The sequence below is a fragment of the Caretta caretta genome, chromosome 10 (assembly GCF_965140235.1).
Source record: "Caretta caretta isolate rCarCar2 chromosome 10, rCarCar1.hap1, whole genome shotgun sequence".
NCBI classification, from domain to species: Eukaryota; Metazoa; Chordata; order Testudines; family Cheloniidae; genus Caretta; species Caretta caretta.
This window is the reverse complement of record NC_134215.1, coordinates 61,294,475-61,314,131: the sequence shown is the minus strand read 5'-3', so window position 1 is coordinate 61,314,131 and position 19,657 is coordinate 61,294,475. Positions and strand designations below refer to the sequence as shown.

At 41.0% G+C, this 19,657-nt stretch overlaps 1 protein-coding gene across 1 annotated transcript in view; it reads left to right on the top strand.

The window, feature by feature from the left end:
* The window catches only part of LOC125644004 (protein unc-13 homolog A-like), a 72,791-nt gene extending 54,188 nt beyond the window's left edge, over positions 1-18,603 (top strand). The window contains exons 7-8 of the mRNA XM_075133071.1: positions 13,934-13,997; positions 18,529-18,603. Of these exons, the coding sequence (XP_074989172.1) occupies positions 13,934-13,997; positions 18,529-18,555 (91 nt within the window). The 3' untranslated portion in view covers positions 18,556-18,603. The remainder of the gene's footprint in view (positions 1-13,933; positions 13,998-18,528) is intronic.
* The last annotated feature ends 1,054 nt before the right edge of the window (positions 18,604-19,657 follow it).

Below are 19,657 nucleotides of genomic sequence, written 5' to 3'. Positions count from 1 at the left end.
GTTATTTAGACCCATTCTGCAAAACTGTGGTAAAAATTCCAGTAGCTGTTCTACACAAGTGCTCCCGTCACTTACACCATCAGCTCATACTTATCCTCCATCACTGTCGCTCATGCACTAGTGATGGATGATATTCAGAAAAAGCTGAATGTAGATACCATGTCAGTGAAAAATAAAGGCAACTGTAAGCAGAAGCTATATGAATTTTATCAAATCTCCATTCATCATTTTATTCATCTGAACCAGTTCGTTCATCCCTAGGATTAAAATATGCATGTTTCAGAACCCCAGTTTATCCATCCTATTTTATTAATGTTTATGAAAAGGTCTTGATTTCTGAAAAATGCAACAGCAATATTTTCCTCCTTGATATGTTCTGCTGCTCAAACTCAGTTTATAGTTTAATAGGAAACCTGACCATGAACTGAACCAAAAGGTTTATTTTTCCTATAATAAGGAAAGAAACAAAATCACTGAGAAATATTATAGGAACAGAGGAATTGCCAGACTGGATCAGACCCCAAGCTCCATCAAGTCCAGTATCATAGTCTCCAACAGTGGCCAGTAGCAGATGCTTCAGAGGAACTTGTATTTTAAAAAAAAAAAAAAAAATCTGCAGTAGGTAAATATGGGATAATCAGATCCCCGCATAGATCTCCTCCTCATGTCTAATAGTTAGAGATTGCCTTAAGCCCTGAAGCACAAGGTTTTAATATCCTATCAAAATATTTTGTTATAAATAATTATAATAATTCTAGATGGAAAAAAAAACAACCTACCCGGTATATTTTGTATAAAAGAATGTATAGTAATAGAAAGAGTGAGTTTCTGCTTTGTGAGAAAAACAGTAGAATTGGGATAAGTGTGCTCTATTTGCATGATTTATTTCCATTTATATTCAAAACGGATGAGATTAACTATTCACTGTTAATGCCAGAAATCAATGCAGATGTTCAGGGCTGTGTATAGCAAACAGATAAGCATTGAAGGACACCACTGTTTGTCTGCATACAGCCATGCTTTGGTTGCTATATAATTAACAGCTTTGCAACAAAGTCCTTAATGACATTTAATTTTGCACAAATGCTTTGAAAATGCAAATCACTGCTGAAATATTGGACTAATTTTAATGTATTTAGCCAACTTAATTAAGAAGGAAAACAAATTTGTTAATTAAAAATGTCATAAAGCTCCATGCTCCATATTTTTCCTGTCTTATTATCAAAGCCTTTAGCTTTCAATAAGCCAGATTGTGAAAGGCCCTTATATGTGTTCACAGGAGTGTGGGGGTTTGGTAAAAATATCCTCCTTTCTCCCTCGCAGATATTGCAGAAGAGCCAGTCAGAGTTTCAGTCCTTGGGCTTAGGGAATCTAAAAGATTGCCCTTCTTGGATGTTCCAGGTGATATACAGCACTCCAAAGAGAGGGTTCCTCCTCTGCACCAGCCCACCAATCAGGTCAGCCATACTGGTAGGGAGCAAACTTCAATATCCTAAAAGATGGAGCAGCCTGCATAGCCATTTTACACCCCAGGGAATTCAGGGTGGGATTGTGAAGTACCATAGGATAATTCCAATCCCTTCAACATGGGGCTTTGCCTTAAGCGGACAATCTAGCCCTCTGTGTTCAGTTCAAACAGCTAGTTAATTTAACACCTTCACTTCCAGGGGTCTTTCTAAAAAGCAAACAGACAAGGTGAGTAGATGTATTTCCCTGAGGTATGTTCTCTGTGGTTATTAAGTTCAGTCTGATGATATAAGCAGAACAACATTCCATCCAATCCTTCCTCAGGCAGAAGTCTCAGTCGCATAACTCACTGACCTAAGTTAAATGAGGGTTTTACCCACAGGCTAGACTGTGATTTTAGGCACAGCCCAGAGCAAGAAATAATGCATATGTCACAGTTCTCTCCTTGCTTTCCTCTTGGCCCGGGGAGATAGTACTTTGCTGATGGTCTATATCAACAGCAAAAAAGCACACCTGTCAAATTGGCTAAACTGCACTGACCAGTGCATTACGGAAAGGGGGAAAGGTGCACAGAGACAAAGCTCTACCCATTCCTACTCCCCATCCACTTGAGCCTAGCTGCAGGGAGCAGCAGGTGCTTATTCCTGTATGCCTGGTACCACTGCACAGAGATGTAAAGAGAGTCCTTATTCCCCCTGTACAGGTGCTTAGTCCAACTCAATCAATGTAGAAGTCAGGCCCAAAATGTGTGTGTAAAAAAAAAAAAAGCCCTTAATTGAATTAATAAATTCAGTCTACCTAGGCCAGTAGCAATCCATGAAATTCGTTGTTCTACGCAATAGCATTGACATGAATTTTTAGAATCATCATCTATAGATATCCATAAGAATGAGAGGAACCGTATTACATTTTCATTGTCAACCTCTGCACAGGCAACAACAACATTGAACTAAATTTGCATTTCATAGGTGGAACCCACACATTTTTCACAGATATGATAAAATATCTGAATGAAACATCAGAATAATATTTCTCTGGCTGTGTGTCTATACCATTTTTGAACATAGGGGAAATGAGCAGCTACTGGAATTTTTACCACTGTTTTGCAGAACAGATCTAAATAACAATGGTAAGAACACCTGAAGTTGGTCTCCATGACAACTCCCACTGTTGCTAGCACTGGTGGAGCTGGACCAGTGGTACAACAGTGGGAGACTTTCAGATAAAGCTCAATGTCAGCAACGCTTTTACAGTCCATGCCTCTCAGGAATGCATAAACTCAATTTCTTACCTCAAAGGTTTGTAACGCACAGAGTTCTACTCTGTCGGCAACAGCGTAACTGGGCGAATGCAAGAAAACACTCATTTTGCACAATATTTCAGCTCATAACTTTGGAACATTAGTTTCAATGGGAAAAGTGCCGAAATTCTCAGAGGGCCCTGATTATAATGCTGTTAAATGGAACTCACCTCTGTATGAGTTCCAAACTACACTAAGACACATCTGCTTATCCAGCATGATTTTATTTAGCTCATGCTTTGTGACATTCCCACCTTGGCATGTCCCAAGTATAGGCTAAACAACACAATAGCCTGATCATTCATCCAGTTCCTAAATTCACACAAAATGAGGATTTCAGGGATGTATAATGATAACTGTCATCAAATGTTTGGTATGAATCCAACTTGATCCTAAACATTTCTGAACATACAAGCTCTCATTGGAAATAGGAGACTTCCCTCAAGATTTGCCGTGTTATGATGAAGGTTGAGTGAAACCTCACTGAAGTTGGTCTGTGCGACTGCCAGCCTTCATTCCAGATAAATATATGAAGCAGGTAAGCTCCTTTTTGGAGTAAGATGGCTGAAACAATGGGATCAACCACCCAAAACACAGGCCCACCACCAGCAAGGCCAATCAGAAACTGAGCTGGTGTATTGATAGGTTTTGCTGGATATTGTTTGGAGGTTTCTGTGAGCAGAGGCAGCCGAAGGACAGACAGCAACATGCAACAGGAAAGCCGAGAAGAAAGAAAGGGGAGTACTGGGAATGTGGCCCTGAGAGAAAATATGGAGAGAGAGAATAAACTTTTCGGGCAAAGCACTGATTGTAAAGAGACCTGGAACTGTGAACAAAGAAACTGCTTCCTGTTGTTTGATTCTCACTATGTTCAGGAAAACAAGGCTTTGTCTATTTTGTTTGCAAATAAACTGGTATTTCTTTGATACAATCCTCCATCACCAATTTCTCCTCCTAATGGAAACAACCCACAAGCCTGTGAATGTTGGTAAACTGCTCAGGCTAAAAGGGGTAACAGCTATGTGTAAATATGAATTTGTTTAAATAGACAAAGACCACATGCTTCATTGGTTAGGCCGTAGACACACAGGCCAGATAAAAATCTCTTGGTAGCAGTGTTGCTGCTGCATATTCACATCCTCCTCTTACAGATAACGTTATTTCAGATCTAAGTAACAAACCCTCTCCCAAAGATTTCCTGCACTCAAACTTGCATAAATACTTTGCTGAACCTTTCCGATGAACTACACTATTTACTAGTCATGGTTCTCCCTTTGATTGATTGATTAAATTACTTATTCATGTAAGGTGCAGATTTTTTTTTTCATGACAGCTGTATCCCTCCATACCTGCATTTCATATAGCAGAGATTCAACTTTTTTCAGAGGCTGCTTTCCTTGGTTTTAGGGAACACAGCTGTGAATTGTCACATTTTATTTTTTTTAACTTCAAGCAGGTTTGCAAAAGTAAATGTCATATAATAAGTCATTTGATAGCCCGCAAATGACAATCACCTGCCACTTGCTGTTTGCTTTGTTGATATACAAAGAAACCCATTAGACTTGCTAACTTGACTAGCTGGTGTAGACTCTTTATATACAGTATATGTATTTCTACTATCACATGGCTCCAGCATGTGCTGTATGTTATCCATTCATTGCATGACTATCCAATATTAACTATTGATCATATCCGTACATGAGCCATATTTACATAATTTCTCACTGATTTTACAGCAAACATACACATTCAACAATCACTAAGGCCCCCTATCCTGCAACCCTTGCAGATTTCATTGAAGAATTCGGGACAAAGATGGTCAGAAACAACTTTCCATTGACTATTTACAAAAAAACCCTTAGTAACTACATAGCACACATCTTGTACAATGCATACCCAAGGAAGGAGTTGCAGGGATAAATATACTATTATGTAATTCCACATTGCATCCAAAGTGTTCAGAATAATAGTAAAGAAACCTACAATATTTTTGAGCTCATAAGTTGCTTTTCAGTGTATAAAATTGTGTTAGGGATAACATTTGCAGAAGTGTCAGCAGTTTGTGTATAGCAAAAAGATAAACATCTGTCATTAACCAACACAGCACCTGAATAGAATACTCTGCCTTTGATATTATTTTTCTATCTCTGTATTCAATTTTCAGCATAATATTTCAATAGTAAAGCATCTGAACACAGCAATGGTTACAATAATATGTTGCATTTCTTTACAGGCAGTCATCAGAGAATTCAAATTGCTTTGCAAACATTAATAAATTTGGACTTGCTGCACTCCTGTGAAATGGCCAAGTGTCATTATCTGCATCTTACAGATGGATAAACTGCAGAGCAGAGAGGTTAAGGCCCAGATCCACAAAAGGGCTTAGACACCTACATCTGGGGATTTGAAAAGAGTCACTGGAGCAGGAGGACTGGACCCTAGAACTGCCACCTCCCAGAGTCATTCTCATGCTATTTCTTTGGTCAGTGACTCTTTAATTGTTTATCTAAAGTGGTACAGCTTCAGCAGGAGAGACACCGGAAGTTCCACATCAGAATATCCCATAGGCCAGTGATCAGGGAATTCCTGTAAAGTGGAGAAAGTAGAAATGAAACTTGGGTTTCATTCATCCTGTGTGAGTATTCTAAGCATTGGGCTAAAAATTACAAAGTAGGCACTAATGGCAGCACCACCTCTTCCTCCTCCGGCAGCAGTGTTTCTGGCAAGAACAGCTTAGATGCCTAAGCAGCTTGTCTCTAGAGGGATTCCTGGCTATAGCTTGCAAGCAGAGATCGGTGCCTGCTTGGAGTTAGGTACCTAAATAACTTAGCACACGCTCTTCTTGTCAGCATCTCCTATTGGCTAACTTAGACAGCTCCTTACCTAGCTTGCTCACTTTTATGGATCCCATTCTTAGGCACTTATCTGTCCCCATGCATCCTATAGGGAGCCTAGGTGCCTAATTCAGGCTTTGTGGGTCTCAGCTATACTGTCGCTGTAACCCTACAGCCTCTAAATGTCACCATCTCACACATTCAATGAAGTTTATATTTCTGATTTCTTCTATAATATGTTTTTAGTATGTCACTTTAATCGTTTGGATTTGGTTAGGACCTTGTTTTCAACCTGTGATTTCCACTGGGATGAGGTGCATCTTGTCTAGTAGCTGAGTGGGAAGGATCTATGACTTAGAAATCATTCATTCTCATTTACTTAAAGAAACAGTTTTCTTTTTGTCTATAGCCACAAATGCTGAATCATTTTGTAGTAGTTTTGCTTGTATGAAGACAACAGGTCCATTACAGCATGATAGAGTTTGATCAAATATATATCTGTTTCGACATACTTTACTTAGCTGAAATACTCATTTGAAACCTGTTTATAGCTGAATTTTGCCCCGTTCACACAGGCTGGACCAAATGTGTTATAACCCTATTGGACCACAACCACAGGTTCAATACAGTTGAACTCAATTGTTTTCTGTTTAGGCCAGGTCTAAAAATGGAACCACCATAAATACAGATCTCACTGCTTATCAGCTTGAGACCCAGATCTGCTTTGAAAGCTGGATTTTTCAGTTGGTAGCGTGTCCATAAAGATATGCTGTGTATTTGATTTCTTCAAATTGTCTGTCTCTTTTCATTACCATTACTGTTTGATTTTTGGTTTGCTTCACAGAGAAGCACTGCGTTTTTAGGCTAGGTGCTAAATTTTTTTTTAAAAAATCAAAGAAATATTCATGTTTGGTGCTAACATCTTAATCCCCTAAACCTAAGTGATGCTAGAATCAGATGGAAATTTTGGGTTGTATTATATTGTCTTTAGATAACTGTAAGCCTTGTTGCCTTTCTGGATGGTGTTTGTCACTTAATTGGATTTTGGGTCCAGACTGATTTAAATGTATGGGCAAAATGATTTATTTTCTCCTTCTATTGGCAGTTCATGTTTTTTGATTTCACCTTCAGATTCTTTACAACATCCCCTTGTGTCCTCATGTCATCCTATACACTTTGTCATTCCATATCGTTCCTTCTGAGTGCTCCCTTCAACGCTCATCTGGAACTATCAAAGCTCTTCTCAACTCTGCTCACATTTCATCCTATACTCCCTCTGGCCACATCTTCCCTCCTTAAATGGTTGGGCTGAGTCCTCAGTTGTGCTGAGTTTTACACCTGACACAACCGAGGAGAAGTGACAGATGGTTCTAAACCACCTTTTCTGTTCCACCCATGCTGGGCTGCTGGACTCCAAAGCTGTCTTGCTTTATAACTTGGAGTAGGTGTCTATGCCAGCGGTACGCCACTTAAGGATTTTCCTCTGTCAAAGGGAATCTGGTGTTGCGCCATTAGAACTCTTTGAGGAACTGCAAAATAGATGGCTCAAGGCTCCTTCCCCCATTCTCAGCCTTTTCCCACATTTTTGCATATCATCCCTTATGGTTGTAACAGCCTCCCAGTGGTCTCCTTCGAATCTCTCCTTAAAACTCACTCCTGCTATAAAGCATTTCTAGGCTGATCTACACACAGTCATGACATCCGTGCCTTGTTGACTTGTGTACCATATTAGTCTGACTCAGACTGCAAGCTCCTCAGGCCCGGAGCTGGTCTTTTGCAGTGTTTTGTAAAGTGCTGTGCTTACTCTGAGCGCTGTACACAGAGTAATAACCACCAGACTTTAAAGAGATTCCAACACTAGATCTATTTTCTAACCTGCATTAAAAACAACAGTCCTTTGATTGCACATGATTTCTGCCACTTTGGTTCATGCAGACATAGGCCATGCAGTCTAATGCTCTCACCTGTTGCCGCCTGCAGATGTTTCCTTGTTGATATAGTTTTTGTTTTTTAATTGTCTCCCTTGTTCTTCAGGATACAGTGGGAACCATTTAAAGAGTGAACATTTTCCATGCTGCAGTAGCTCATTACTATCTGCTATTCTAAGTATTGTCTGGAAACTCTATGAAGTGCTGACAAACCAGACTACCTTTCTGTAAACGTCTAAAGATATTAGGACTTAATAATCATAATTAAAAAGCCAAACAAAAATCACTCTGATGTTCAACCTCATGACCTCGTGTTGCTTCCCATTCCTCCTCCTACTTGCTTTTGTAGATTATAAAGTCCTTATACCAACCCCTGCCATTTTACAGGGATATAGAACTTTTTGTAACGCTGACCTATGTCAGGTGAATGGGGCCAGGAAATAAAGTCTGTTACCAACCCTGCTGCGTGTCACTCCTTCAATATAGGTTCAGGGATTGTGCACATCTTCCTACTGTTCTGTAAAGCATGTAGTATTCTGTTGGTGCAATAGAAATAGCAAAGCAATAACATGTAAGCAGAGGCAGAAATCTTTACTGTACATAGAGTACTCGGGGTGGTAAATGTTGAGCTTTTAATTGAATCCTCTGTAAGTGTCATAGGAACATAGGAATTGCCATTCTGGATCAGACCAGCAGACTTCCTACTCCAGTATCCTAACCAAATCAGTGGCCAAACCTAGATGCTTCAGAAGATGGTGTAAGAACCCTGCAGTAGGCAGCTGTGGAATAGTCTGCTGTCCACATGGGTCTCATCCTGACCTGTAACAATTAGCAATTGGCTTAAACACAAGGTTTAATATCACTTCCAGAATGTTTATTGTCATTAATTATGATAAATCTGGATATTCTTGGTTATCCATAAAAATATCCAATCCTTTTTTCATTCTTGTTAAGTGCTTGGCCTCAACAAGTTCCTGTGGCAATGAGTTCCACAGTTTTTTACATGTTATGCCAAAAGTATTTCCTTTTATCAGTTTTAAATATCCTATTTTTAATTTAATTGAATGTCCTCTTCCTATTGTATTATGAGATAGGGAGAACAGATCGACCTTGTCTAGCCCATTCTTTGTTACATATTTCTCTCATCTTATTTATCTCCATTCTATGGGCATTTCTACATAAACAATGTGCATGCCACTCTGGCATGTACATCTACAGTGTTCCAGCATGCCATGCACTAACTGTCCATGTGGATCCTGCTGCTGCGCACTAAAAGTTCCCTAATACATACTGCTGTACAGGGCTGTAGATTTACATCCAAGCTTGCTATGCAGGATGTATTAGTGTAAACATGTCCTCTAAGGTAAGAACTCCAATCTTTTCAGTCTCTCTTCATCTGAGAGCTTTCCCATGCCTTTGATCTTTCTCCTTGGTGTTCTCTGAGCACCTTCCACTTCTGCAATATCCTGCACTCCTGGTGAGCCCACACCATTGATTGAGAAAAAGGCATTCTGATAGTTTTAGTGTTCTTCTCCATCCAAAGCCCGTTGCTAACTGTGTCCACATTTCTATTCAGGGGACACCATTATAGGGCCTAATCACATCAGCCACACTATCAAAGGCTCGTTCACCTGCACATCTACCAATGTGATATATGCCATCATGTGCCAGCAATGCCCCTCTGCCATATACATTGGTCAAACTGGACAGTCTGTATGTAAAAGAATAAATGGACACAAATCAGATGTCAAGAATTATAACATTCATAAACCAGTCGGAGAACACTTCAATCTCTTTGGTCACTCGATTACAGACCTCAAAGTTGCAATTCTTCAACAAAAAAACTTCAAAAACAGACTCCAAGGAGAGACTGCTGAATTGGAATTAATTTTCAAACTGGATACAATTAACTTAGGTTTGAATAGAGACTGGGAGTGGATGTGTCATTACACAAAGTAAAACTATTTCCCCATGTTTATTTCCCCCCTCCACCCCCCACTGTTCCTCAGACGTTCTTGTCAACTGCTAAAAATGGCACACCTTGAATATCACTACAAAAGGTCCCTCCCCCACCCCCGCTTTCCTGCTAGTAATAGCTCACCTTAAGTGATCACTCTCGTCACAGTGTGTATGGTAACACCCATTGTTTCATGTTCTCTATGTATATAAATCTCCCCACTGTATTTTCCACTGAATGCATCCGATGAAGTGAGCTGTAGCTCACAAAAGCTTATGCTCAAATACATTTGTTAGTCTCTAAGGTGCCACAAGTACTACTCCCTTTTCTTTTAGCGAATACAGACTAACACGGCTGCTACTCTGAAACCATTCTAACATCTGACACTCTACCCATTTTTGACCACAGCTGTGCACTGAACAGAGGTTTTAATTGAACTGCAGTGATAGCCAAGCCAGGTAACTTTCTTGGGTTGATAGCATTAATTTAGAACCCTACAGGTATAAGAGTAGTTTAATTTTTTCCCTTTAAAGAGCATAACTTTGCAACTTATTCTTCTATTTGGATGTATTAGAGCTATCTCAGAACTGCAGTTGCCCATGGATTAATACTTTGCCTGCCTTTTTTCCTGTCATTGCTGTGACAGTTTGGATTTGGTATCATTTTACACCCACTTTGCACAGGTGTGATGCACTACACAAGATGCAAGGCAGCGGGGGTTCAATTTCCAGATTCTGAACACCTGGCAGCTCCGAGTCACTTCAACAGAAGCTGCTGAGTACATAGCATCTCTGAGAACAGGGCTCCCATCTGACTATTTCTTATAGTAAGTTGTATGTGTTTTGCTCCTCATGTTACCATTAAATTGCCAAAGAAGATCATACTTCGAATAACTATTGTGTCTCTCCAGGTAGACATAACAGGACCCTTTTCTCTGAAATTACTTTTTTCTCCCTTTTTCTTCTAGCACATAAATTGTGTCATAACATTGTGTTATTTTTTTTTTGTTTTTTTGTAAAATGTTGAAGTGTTTAACTTTGGTAGCTGGACATTAGATTGTAATGGACTAACACTAGGCTGTAGGCTACCCATAAGACTCTTGTTAGCATTTTCATACTTCCCCTGTTTTTCAGTGGTTTGCAATTTGGCTGTAGAAATCTGCTCTGAGCTGAAAATTTGGTATCTTGATCTTGCAGATACTTATGCCTGGACTTAACTTTAAGCATGTTGAACTCAGTCACAAAGTGGGGTACATATGTAAGTCTTTGCAGGATTGGAGACCAAGGCCTTAACAATAGGAACAAAAAGGCTTGTCCATAAAGGACAAACTACAAATTTGATGTTTTAGAAGCTTTTTTGTGCTCTTATAGCCTTGAAGTGATTTTGATTTTTAAACAAAGTCTGAGGAGGAACTTGTACTGATACTTAAAATAAAAAGATTATGCACACAAACAGAATAGCAATCGCTCTTATCTTAGGCAAAGCTGTAAAGTTAACTATATAATGTTACTTTTTATATTGGCTGTATTCCTTATACTTATTTCAGAAACTGAGTAATGCTGCAGAAGCTCAGATGATGCTTTGTCGTTGGCAAAGGCAATTGACAAAGGCTAGGAATTTTAATAGTCTACAGCAGTTAGGTGCCTTACTGCCATTGAAAGTTAAGGGGGTTAGGCAGTCAGCTCTCATTAGGAAGCATTAAAACTTCACCCAAGATTATAAGTGTAGGCACTTTGTGTGTGTGTGTACATAATCACCTAACAGGCCTGATAGCACAGCTCTGATTCCTGTAGGTTTTCCTAATGAAATCTGATTTTTCTGAGATTGGGTCAAGCTGTGGTTTTTCACTGTGATGTAATGAAAGGTTCTGGATGCCAAATTGGACCCTTAGTAGCAAGTACACAAAATAGGCCACTCATGACACCTAGGTCACTCTGTTGCCTTCAGGGAGATTGCACAGGGGTAACTTTTTGGTAATTAGTTAACAATGCTGCTGGTGATTCAGAAGAAGGAATAGGGTGCAGCTTGTTCCCTTTTAGCTATGTTAGTTCTGCAATACATAAGACAGAACTTGCTTTTGTCACTAAGTATAACTCTGCATATACAGTGGGAGCAGATCTGCTGACTCTGTGCTCAAGGTCATATGGAAGGTCAGTGGCAGAACCAGTCACAGAACTCAAGTCTTATCTCTCAATGTTCCGTTCATCAGACTTGTTAAGGTAGAATCATACTTTAATGTGTTCTTGTTGGTCTATCACAGGTGGAGGGCAGTGAAGCAGCCCCCTTCTTTTGCTAGTCTTTCCCAGTTGTCAGACTTCTCAGCCTTCAGGATTTGGGGCTATCTTATGACCTAGAGCAGGGGCGGGCAAACTTTTTGGCCTGAGGGCCACATCAGGTTTCTGAAATTGTATGGAGGGCTGGTTAAGGGAGGCAGTGTCTCCCCAGACAGCCAGGCATGGCCCGGCCCCTGCCCCCTATCTGACGCCCCGTGCTTCTCGCCTCCTGACAGCCCCCCTGGGACTCCTGCCCTATCCAACCCCCCTGTTTCCTGATGGCCCCCCCAGGGACCCCTGCTCCATCCACCCCCCCACTTTCTGTCCCCTGACCCCACCCCCCCCGCTGCCCCATCCAACCCCCACCTCTCCTTTCTGACTGCCCTCCTGGGACCCCTGCTACATCCAACCACCCCTTCTCTCTCTGTCCTCTGACTGCCCTCCGCTGCCCCATCCAACCCCCCTCTCCTTCCTGACTGCCCCCCAAGGACCCATGCCCCCATTCAACCACCCTGTTCCCCGACCACAGACTGCCCTGACCCCTATCCACACCCCCGCCCCCTGACCACCACCCCTGCCCTCTATCTAACCCCCCCCCCCCCGCTGCCTTCCTCCTTACCGCACTGCCTGGAGCACCGGTGGCTGGCGGCGTGGCTGCACCGGGTCAGGCCGGGCTCTGCAGCTGCGCTGCCCTAGGAGCCCGCTGCTCCGCCGCCTCGAGCATTGTGCTGGCGGCGCAGTGAGCTGAGGCTGCAGGGAAGGGGGACAGTGGGGGAAGGGCCGGGGGTGAGCCTCCCGGGCCAGGAGCTCGGGGACCAGGCTGGATGGTCCCGCGGGCCATAGTTTGCCCACCTCTGACCTAGAGGAATCTCTGCCTGCATTTTTGTGTATTGGAGTACCAGTGTGTAAGGGAATACTCTGTGGCCCTGGAAAAGAGAACTTCCACTGTGCCTTCTTTCCCCTCTCCCCCCAAGATTATTAAACAAGCTAATTTCAGAGCACCAGCAATTTTCTAGCCTGCTTGAGACATATTCTTTAAGGTGAAGGGAAAGATTGAAAAGGGGACTGGACAAATTGTAGGGCAAAAGTAAATGTGTGGTGGGAACCTTTGGTGGGAGTGGAGGTGAGTGGGGGGAGGAAAATGGAGTTCTTCCAGGCAGAAGGAGAATTTGGGCTTGAGAAGAGAGGTTTGGTGGAAGGTGAGAGTGGGAGAGAGTTGTTTCCTTGAGGATTTGAGGGAGGACAAAGAGAAGGAACAGAGTTCAGAGAAGGTAAGTAAGTGGGGAAGGAAATGCAAAGTAACACCTGGTACTGTAAACAGTTTCAATTACCTTTACAGAAACATAGAAATCAATTAAAAATTTTGTTAATAAAAGAAGATGCTGGGGGAGGAAAAGGAAAAATAAAATAAGCAACTAAACAGAAAATGTAGAAAATCTCATGAGAGAAAGTAACAGAATAGAGATGAAAGGCTGGAGTCAGGTAAAGTTTAACAGCATGCTGAAGCATGGCTTTGAGAGACATGATTAAGAAAAATACAGAGACACAGAGGGAAACTTGGGGAAAAAAGGAGACATGGTAAAATTGTTTTTATTATTGATCATAATTGCCATTGATCTCCCTCTTGAAACAAGGTGCCATTTTACATGGGGAAAAAAGAATTGTCTTGTATACTGGGGGTTAGTGTTCTGTACCACTTGTGACCAGGCTCTTTCTCCATGTTTCATCATGCATTGCCTGGCTATGATACTGTGGAGGTTACACCAGTTGTGTCTCAGCTGATAAGGACGCAGCTAAAACAATTACATTCTTCACACCAAGGTAGTTTGATGATTCTGCCTGCATTTCTGGACCAGCTTTTTCATTCTCAAGCTATTACACCTGTTACCATGATTGCCAGAGAATTTTTTGTACAAAACTAATACTTCATAAAGTACAGTAACAGTCTGTGACAATTGAATATATTGTATCCTATAGTAAAACTAAAAATACAAAACAGATGCCAGTTCTTGTTCATTCTGATCACAGAAGCCTCATGATTGTTGTTCCAATGTATGCTTTATCAGAGCTGGTTTTGGACCTGCCTAAATTACATTATATAGCTAATATTCTTTGATCATATTCTGATATTTATATATGTTCATTATCAATTGTTTTTTTCCTCTTTTTCCTAGCAATAAAGATCAAGTTTACATAAGTAGTTTGGCAAAAGCAAGATGGACCAGAGCTATTCAGAAGGTAGGCACTTCTTATAATTACTAGCTATATAATGTGCTGCTGTAACTTAGTTTTCCTACGAAGGAAAATATGAGCTTCAGATCCACAGCTGTTGTAAATGAGTGCAGCTCCATTACACTAGCTGAAGATCTGGCCCTGGAGAAGTTTTGTTCAGATGCCTTTGATTCACAGGAACACTTCTCACTGTCTCTTGAGAAGCTATTTTCTTCAAGATAATCTAATGGCTTATTTTGTTGGATAATTTTTTAGGGTTCTGAAGATTATCTTTTGCCATAATGTTAATTGTAGTATAGGGCATTTTAGTTGCAATTCATATTGTCAGAAACATAAACTCTCTTCAGAAAGCGGTAGCAGAACAAATAAAGAGATTGCAAACAGTATGATGTATTTCATTTTAATGTTTAAAATAAATTGTTCCAGGAGATGTTCTATCCAGCAAATACTCAATAAAGCTGTATTGAAAATGTCATCAATTGAAAATGCATTTTGCTGCTGGTTATGGCAATTAGAATTTGCACAAACAATATCATTTATTAACAGAGTTCAGTTGCTTTAAGTGCTTTGTCATTGCCCATTTCTGAGTTGCGTTCTCTGTAATGTGACTTGGTTGCCTCGGATGATTGGGCCCCAGGACACAAAGCTCGTCATTTCTGGGGCAGCAGTTCATATCTGCCACAAATTACTCAGTAGCGCTATCTGTTGCTGTTATCTGATAGTTGAAAAGGGTGGTCCAGCTGGAGAAAGGTGATGGTATTAATTCAGTTCCTGGAATTCAGGTCCACATCAGGTTCTTCACCTATCACGATTAGCACCTCTTGGTACACTCAGCAGTGCTACTGAATGTGGTATGCATAGAACTGAAAGTTAACTACCTGCTCATCTGTAGAGATGGTTCCTTCAGGAAAGCACTGAGTTACAGTTGTGCTCAAAAATCATGAGTCGGGCCTCAAATTATGAGACTGGTTTAAAATCATAACTCTTTAAAAAAGAATAATAGACTTGCGGGGGAGGGGGTTGGCTGTTGAGTCTTTACAGTAGACTCAGGTAGTGATGTAGTGTGGAGAAATGCTCAATCATGAGGTCTAGAAACATACTCCCTTTTTTTTTCCTTCCTGAAAGCTGAGATTCTCTTGTAATCACTTGACTCCAGGAGTCAGGAGCCCTTTTTGTATTGTAGATGGCCATAGCTGGTTAAAACTTTGAGGTTCTCATGCCTAAATGAGAGATTGTTTAGCCTATTATGTGGTTTTTCACTGCTTTCGTTGGCAACACAACCACCATTGATCTCAATTCTCCAAGAATGGATTTGAGCTGTGTTGCTCCAAACAACCATTTAGCCAGTTTTAGGTGGCTATCTGCTGAGCTCATGTTTGAGAGTCAGAATGTGCGTCTGCTGCTCCTTACTCCACAAGAAGCCTTGCTGATGTCAATGGGACTGCCAAAGTGAGTAAGGTTATCACAGGGTCTGTCCCTCAGTACATATTTTACCTTGTTTGGAGAGTTTGCTTAAAGGATAAATTCCGTTGCCAGGGCCTAGCTCAATTATCTTGTCTCGGGGTGAGAGACTGCCTGATAGGAATCTGCCCTTGAGGCCAAGGAAGACTAGAGGAGCTGTGGGAGTAGCATCTGTATGCCTACCATCTTTGGGGTGATGATATGGATAGCCCCTGTGGAGCTGGGTTTTATATCATGCAAGGGTTGTCTGCTTTCCTTTATCTTGTCTTCCTTTCTGCCTCCAACCTTTTATGCAGTGGGAACACACCAGTGCCAGTTGCACAACCACAAAGATAGGGGCAGGATCTGCTGCTATGTGCCTTCCACTGTCTGATCACTTATACCAGGGGTGGCCAACCTGAGCCTGAGAAGGAGCCAGAATTTACCAATGTACATTGCCAAAGAGCCACAGTAATATGTCAGCAGCCCCACATCAGCTCCTCCACTGCACTGTCTTCTGCTGAGCACCCAGGAGATGACAATGGCTAGCAGTCATACTGTATCATCTGCTGCCAGCAAGATGTATAAAGATCTCCCCTCCCTCCCCACACCTCCCAATCAGCTGTTTCGTGGTGTGCAGGAGGCTCTAGGGGGAGGAGGGGAGAAGCGAGGGTACTGCAGGCTCGGGAGCGGGCCGGAAGGGGTGGAGTGGGGGCAGAGCCAAGGGTTGAGCAGTGAGCGCCCTACGGCACATTGGAAAGTTGGTGTCTGTAGCTCCAGCCCCGGAGTCGGTGCCTATACAAGGAGCTGCATAGTAACTTCTGAAGAGCCACATGTGGCTCCGGAGCCACAGGTTGGCCACCCCTGATTTATACAATATTCAGCAACCAAGAAATAGCCTCAACCTGCATATAAATCTGGGTACCTGTTGGATTCATTGCTTACTGTGAAAGAAGAGGCATCAGACAATCAGCATCTATTGATTATCTAGTGACGATCCCAGGTCCCATTGCTACTCCGAAAAAGAAATTCTCTGCGGTTGGTGCTACCTCACACACAGTAAGTAAGAGCAGACTTTGTCCCACAGCACTGCAGGAAGCAATGCGCTATATTTATAAGAGGAGGAAGAAACTTTGTAATTGTGAACTGCTGGTTTGCCGTCTTGTGAAATACTCTTCTAAATTAAAAAAACTTTATGAATAATCCCAACTGTACATACAAAAATGATGGGGTATAAATTACCTGTCACCACTCAAGAAAGAGATTTTGGAGTCCCTGTGGGTAGTTTTCTGAAAACATGGACTCAATATGCAGCAGCAGTCAAAAAAATGAACTAAATGTGAGGAACGATTAGGAAAGGGATAAAGAATAAGACAGAAAATAATATATTGCCTCTATATAAATGCATGGTACACCCACACCTTGAATACTACATGAAGTTCTGGTCACCCCATCTCAAAAAAGATATGTTCGAATTGGAAAATATACATAGAAGGGCAGCAAAATGATTAGGGGTATGGAACAGCTTCCATAGGAAGAGAGATTAAAAAGACTGGAACTGTTCATTTTAGAAAAGAGACAACTAAGGGGGGAAATAGGATGGAGGTCTATAAAATCATGAATGGTGTGGAGAAGTTATTTACCCCTTCACATAAAACACGAAACAGGGGTTACTCAATGGAATTAATAGGCAGCAGGTTTAAAACAAGCATAAGGCAGTACTACTTCATACAACACATAGTAAACCAGTGGAACTTGATTCCAGGGGGTGTTGTGAAGGCCAAACGTATAACTGGGTTCAAGCAAGATTTAAATAATTTCCTAGAGGATAGGTCCATCAATAGCTATTAGCCAAGATGGTCAAAGACACAGCTGGGTGCTCATAAACTTCAGATTGCCAGCAGCTGGGGCTGGATGATCGGACGGATCACTTGATAAATTGCCCTGTTCTGTTCACTCTCTTTTTAATATCTGGCACCAGCCACTGTCAGAAGGGCTGGATGGACCATTGGTCTGACCCAGTATGGCCGTTCTTATGTTCTTAAAAGCCAACTGGGTTCTAAAAAAATGAGCTCATTACAGTGTTGGCTGCCAGATATATGATTATTCTCTCTTCTCGGGAGACGTAGGGAAAATGCTTGGCAGGGTGATGAAGTCAGAGCCTCAGCTTTCTGCCGTGTTGAAGACTTTAATTTCTGCCATTAAAGATCACTGATTCATGATACTTGACAGTTAATCTATGGGTGTAAATCACTTTTGGGGCCTATTACTGCTTAATTGTGTGTAGACATTTGAGAGCAAGCTCTGGTAAAATCTCACCCAGAATCCTTATTTATGTTGTTATTTTTCCTGAGTGCTCTTAGCCCAGAAGAAGAGAACAAAATGCCACTTGTATCGTGGTGTCGCTTCAGAATAGGGAAACAAGTGTGTGAATAGCAGATACTTGTGCCTTTTTCATGTCTGTTTTATACAACAGTCTGTGTATTTTTTGTAAGATTATATTTGCTTGAAAAGGTATTTCTAAGCCATTGCAGAATCCAGAGCTGTGTTTTGACAAAGTTGTCAGTGTTGAAATCAGCTTTATAATTAAGACTGTTGTTCAAATCCTAATACGTTTTGCTTTGCATTCTTATGTTCATGTGACACAATTTGTGTAGTTAACTTCAGAATTCATTTCTTTGTGACTTGAAAAGAGGATTTTCTGCGTTTCTCTTAATCATGTTAAACTTGCTAAAAAATGTTAACACACAATGGAAAAAATGCAGACACTTTAAAAAGTTTGTTGGGATAGACATTGATTTTTAAACTGTTTTGTGTCATCTTTTTAATATTCTTTTTTTCCCTGTTAGGAGCTTTCTTCCTTTCATATTCAGGACAGCTTTTAATTAACTCAGGAATGTGTTTAAGGAAAGAGAAAATATAAAACACAGAGATGCATTAGATGTTTAGGAGAGAGAATCTCCTATCGAATTTACTATAGAACAACACTGAAAACCTTTCTCTTTTTGTAATGTTCAACTGTGAAACTTTAGTCCATTGCAAACTGTGGCTGGGGAGTGTGTCCATTTATATCTTCTTCTGATCATTTTTTTGGCAGGCGGTCTTGAAGGTGCCAACGTGCTAAGGGTTAACATTATGAAATCTTCATTGTATAACTGAGTTTATATTTACGGTAAGAACGCTACTAATCCTTCAACATGGAACAAAAATGTAGTTTCAGACCATTATTAGTCATATTGTCATCTACAGGCTGGTTTCTCCTCCAAGTAAGCAGTGACTGCTTCATGCAATTCCTGGTTGTTGTGTAAACCTGTGATTAGGAAGTTTTCTATTGCAGAAATGTGGCCTCAGTTAAATACTATGTAATAAACTCACTTGTAATATTTAGCAAATGTGAATGCAAAGCACAGAACTAATGTATTGAAGTGGGAAAGTATGTTCTCTGCATGGAAAGTTATTGACTGTTTGGAGCTAGGGAAGAATAATTTAAATGGCTGCTGTATCCATCAAGAAATTCAAAGGCCAGTCCAGGAACTCCTTCCACTGACTTCAGTGTAGGTATCCTGGATTTACTCTAGTGCCCATGAGACCAGAATCTGGTCCCAGATTTACATGGTTCTGTACTGAAATAAATTTCAAATTCCATAAACTAGCCATAGAGCATTCAAGTGTAACATTTATGCCATTTTTACCAGCTTTATGTCATCATTTGTGGCATCCCAATTCTGAGTTAGCCAAAGGCTGTTCCATCAAACAGCCAGAGCCGGAGCTCAGAGGTATCTGGTACTGTGCCTTTTCCCCCAGGAAATCCCACACTATCAGTGTCATAAATATAAAGGGAAGGGTAAACCCCTTTAAAATCTCTCCTGGCCAGAGAAAAACTTCTCTCACCTGTAAAGGGTTAAGAAGCTAAAGGTAACCTCGCTGGCACCTGACCAAAATGACCAATGAGGAGACAAGATACTTTCAAAAGCTGGGAGGAGGGAGAGAAACACAGGGTCTGTGTGTCTGTCTATATGCTGCTTTTGTCGGGGATAGACCAGGAATGGAGTCTTAGAACTTTTAGTAAGTAATCTAGCTAGGTATGTGTTAGATTATGATTTCTTTAAGTGACTGAGAAAAGAATTGTGCTGAATAGAATAACTATTTCTGTCTGTGTATCTTTTTTTGTAACTTAAGGTTTTGCCTAGAGGGATTCTCTATGTTTTGAATCTAATTACCCTGTA